This window comes from Egretta garzetta, unplaced genomic scaffold (genome assembly GCF_000687185.1).
Source record: "Egretta garzetta isolate BGI_Z169 unplaced genomic scaffold, ASM68718v1 scaffold481, whole genome shotgun sequence".
NCBI lineage: Eukaryota > Metazoa > Chordata > Aves > Pelecaniformes > Ardeidae > Egretta > Egretta garzetta.
The window spans coordinates 218,638-222,368 of record NW_009258681.1 but is presented as its reverse complement, the minus strand read 5'-3'; the positions used below and the strand labels follow the sequence as shown (position 1 = coordinate 222,368).

Below are 3,731 nucleotides of genomic sequence, written 5' to 3'. Positions count from 1 at the left end.
GCCCAGGGCTGCCCTCCCGGCAACGGGGACGGGCAGAGGGGACCCCCACCCGGCCGCCCAGCCCGGAGCCCCACTCTTGCCCCCACCCTTGGAAAAGGAGAGATGAGGCACGGTCTGTGTTGGTTTCTTTATTAATTCATAGTCTGACAGCTGGTGTACAGGGAATGATCTATACATCAGGGGCTAAGACAGGAAGATCCAAAAGGCTTGTTTCCATAACAATTAAAAAAAGGAAATAAAAGTAATATTTAAAACTTCTAAAAAGCTTCTAGTGTGCAGACTGCAGCATTCTCTAGGCTCAATGTCGGGTGCAGCCTCCCCCTACCAGCCCTACGAGCAATCTGAGCGCAAAGCAATGTCACTGCAGGCGCCTGGCACGGCTGCAGCACAGCACATTCCGTAAGGCGTATACAAGGCCAAAGCACGGGACCCACACACAACTCTACGGTGATGCTACGGAGTCAGCTGTCGCAGTGGGTCTAGGGAGGTTATTGTACACAGCAAGGGTGACGGATGGAGAGTCTGTGCCTATATGGCTCAACTTTGGGGGGTGGGGAAGAGGTTGCTTTGCTCTCCAAGGCTAAGCTGGGTCATTTGCTTCGCTGCAGCTAGGCTTCTTCCCAACTGCAGGGGAGCCAGGGGCTTTCCTGGCAGACGCACACCCACTGCAAGACAGGGCTGCCCTGCCAGGGCCACCAGCCTGAAGCTGGAGGTGGACTTGTTCTGCACATGGCCAGAGAGAGCACACTCAGGTCCTGTGAAGCAGGTCCAAGGCCACCTCCAGGGGAAAGAGCAGTGGGTCCCCACACCACTGTGCTACAAAGACCAGGCCCCCACACTGGCTGGGAAAAGGACGGAGTCGGGGACATGCCACTACCTGCATCCAGCCCTCCTGGGGACAAGTATCGTAGCAGAGCCAACCTGCTGCGCACCTCAGCGTTGCCTGGGCAGCTCTAGCTCTGCCCCTCACTGCTCCTGCTAGAGCAGCCGGCCCCAGGGCTGCCCCAGCTCCCAGGGTGACGGCTTGGTCCAGGCTAGTGCGGCAGGGCGTTTCACCTGGCCAAAGTGAAAGTCACCAGGGGAGCAGCCCCCCGCGTCTCTGGGGTTGGTCCTGGGAGGGTCAGCATCCGCGGGGTCAACGGGCTACGCTCATTTGTGCCCTTGCAGGGAGGCCAGGGGACCCTGCACAGCCCTTGCATGGGGCGCATAGGGCAGGGCTGCTGGCTCCTGCCAGCTCCTGGCTCATCCCCTGAGCAGATATTGTGCTGAGTAGAGCTAGGCACAACCCCGTGCGTGGCACAAGCATCCCCTGCTCTGTCTCACTACCCGCTGTCCCTGGGCCCCAAGCACCTCAGCGCAGGCCTGCACCTTCACCCCGGCCGGAGCAAGCACAAAGTGGGGCTTGCACCATGGACAGGCCCATGGGACTGCACCCGTGGGCCCCTCTCCTCAGGCCAGGAAGGGACCAGGCTCAGCGGAGGGGTGCAGGGCAGGGGCACTCTGCTGCCCTTTTACTCCTATAGCCTCCCAGCTCCGTTCACCAGAGCTGCTCACATACTCCAAAGGTTTTGCCCGTCCTGCAGCCTGAAAGAGGTATTTGGGAGCAGAGCTGTTAGTGCTTTGTACATACTGCTAGAGTGTCCCTAGGGGTTTGCATAGTATTTATTGGTTCATATACACAAGGCTGATTGCTGTACAGTTTACACTTTCAACACAAGCAACGAGCTCAGTGCTCAGCCCAGAGCCCTGCCCTGGTGGGAGGCGTTGCACGTGCTGGGGAGAGGAAGGGCAGCTCTGCACCAGCCCCTCTGCCCAGGGCTCCCTGCAACCCTCACCTCGCACCCCCCCTGGGCAACTGCTGCCCTCCCCATAACCCCACACTCACTGAGAGGGATGAGAAGCGAGTCCAGCGGAGGCAGCACAGGCGATGGGGGGGGCGAGCCCCTCTCCTTCCACGGTGAGCGGCGCCGTGCTGCCCCAGCTTCCCTCTTGCAGCTGGAGCACGGGCGTGGGGATGCATTTACGCACGCAGACGCGCGAGGGGTAAGTCGCCTTCCCTCTCGGTTTCTGCCAGTCCATCTCTTGACTCCCAGAGGAGCTGAGAGGATGCCCCTGGTGCGTGCTGCTGTCTCTGGGCTCCTGGCGGCAGCGGGGCAGGGACGGAGGCCCCTCCGTCAGATTTAAGTACTGTAGCTCATGCGTCTTGCAGTCAGTCAGTCATGCGGATAGGACGGTAAGTATGTCTCATACAGAAATCATGCCATTAGCCTATAGAAACATGTACAGCCAGCCCTGCTCCCCTCCACTCTCTTCTTTCCTCTCCTCTCCTCTCCTCTCTTCTCAGGTATGTGTCAGAACGTGTGTGGAGTTCAGTGGTTTGGTGTTGAGGTGAGATCCTGGAGGGACACAGAGAGAGACAGAGACGGGGTTACCAGCCATTCATGGTGGCACAACCAGGAGAAAGGGGGAGGGCAGCCAGGTACATGACAGTCCCAGCCCCTTCTGCACCCTGTGCTTGTCCCACACGCGCTCATCCTGCCCAGTTACCACAAGACAAGTTTTGGGGGGTGTCAGTGGGTAAGACCCCGCACATTCCTAATGCACACCCTGGGCCACTTCTGCATGCTATGGAAAACAGCAAGAGCAAAGCAACAGGAGCACTGCCCCAGAGGAGGCAGACCCAGGGACTGTCTGGGGAGGGGGGCAGGCAGTAGGTGTGGGGACATGGTCTGCATGAACATGTGCTCACAAGCATGAGCCTCTGGACTGTCACGCACCCACAGAGAGCCCACCACCAGAGCGGAGCGAGGAGGGGGAGGGAGGACAGGCAGACACCGCCATGCACGTACAGCAGAGGCCAGAGGACTGGCGGCGTCCTCTCTGGCTCAGGCCAGTGCCTGGCAGCTGGGGAGCATGCGTGCAGCACCTCCCCAGTGCTGCGCTGCCAGCCCAGCAGCCAGCGCACAGAGAACAACGATGCGGCTGGGTCCAAGTGTGCTGTGCCAAGCACCCTGCCTTGAGCCCAGTCTAGTCCCACCCAACAGGGAAGGCAGGGGGAGCAGGGAATGCACAAGACTCAGGGGATGATCCAGTGCTCACGCTGGGGTCAATGGAAGATATGTCCTGGGCCAAAGACAGGTCCCCTGCCCTCAGCCCCTACAAGCATCACGTTCCTGCATCCCTCCACTCCTGCATCCCTGCTGCCCCGATGTCCACCAGCAGCATCCTGCCATGGCCCGCACCCCCTTTCCTAGCCACAGGACCCTGTGCAGACCTCACTGCCGCCCTCTCGTGCCACGATGCATGGCTGGCAGCCGCAGCCGCTTGCATCTCCCGGCAGGAGTGCTGCGAGCAGAGGCAGCATGGCCCAGGAGAACTGTGACACCCCCCCATCTAGCTCACAGCTCTGCCGGTGCCCGGCTGGCTGCACCCCGTGGGAAGGGGAGGCAGGGGCACCAGGCTCCAAGGGCTGGTCTCATCTGCCACAAGGCTGCACAGTTAGGGCTCCCAGATGAAGGGGACAGCTCTACTCAGACCCCATGCGAATGCTATCCCCTCCCCGGAGAGGTTTTGGACAAAGATCATCCCTCTGCTGTAGCCCAGCATAACCAGGAGTAACAACCCCGTAGCCCTGTCACTGGGGACCCTTACCCTGAGTACCCAGGGTGCTGTGACCGCAGCGGCAGCCCCTGGTGCTGTGGCTGCAGAAGTGCTGAGCGCAGAGGCTGACC

General features: G+C 60.6%; 2 protein-coding genes across 2 annotated transcripts in view; both read right to left on the bottom strand.

Annotated features, from left to right (window-relative positions):
• NKX6-3 (NK6 homeobox 3) overlaps positions 1-2,079 on the bottom strand; it is a 4,775-nt gene extending 2,696 nt beyond the window's left edge. Inside the window, exon 1 of the mRNA XM_035888686.1 lies at positions 2,025-2,079. Coding sequence (XP_035744579.1) covers positions 2,025-2,079 — 55 coding nt within the window. The remainder of the gene's footprint in view (positions 1-2,024) is intronic.
• ANK1 (ankyrin 1) overlaps positions 116-3,731 on the bottom strand; it is a 53,435-nt gene continuing 49,819 nt past the window's right edge. Inside the window, exon 44 of the mRNA XM_035888677.1 lies at positions 116-2,396. The gene's annotated coding sequence lies outside the window, so the exon portion shown is untranslated. The remainder of the gene's footprint in view (positions 2,397-3,731) is intronic.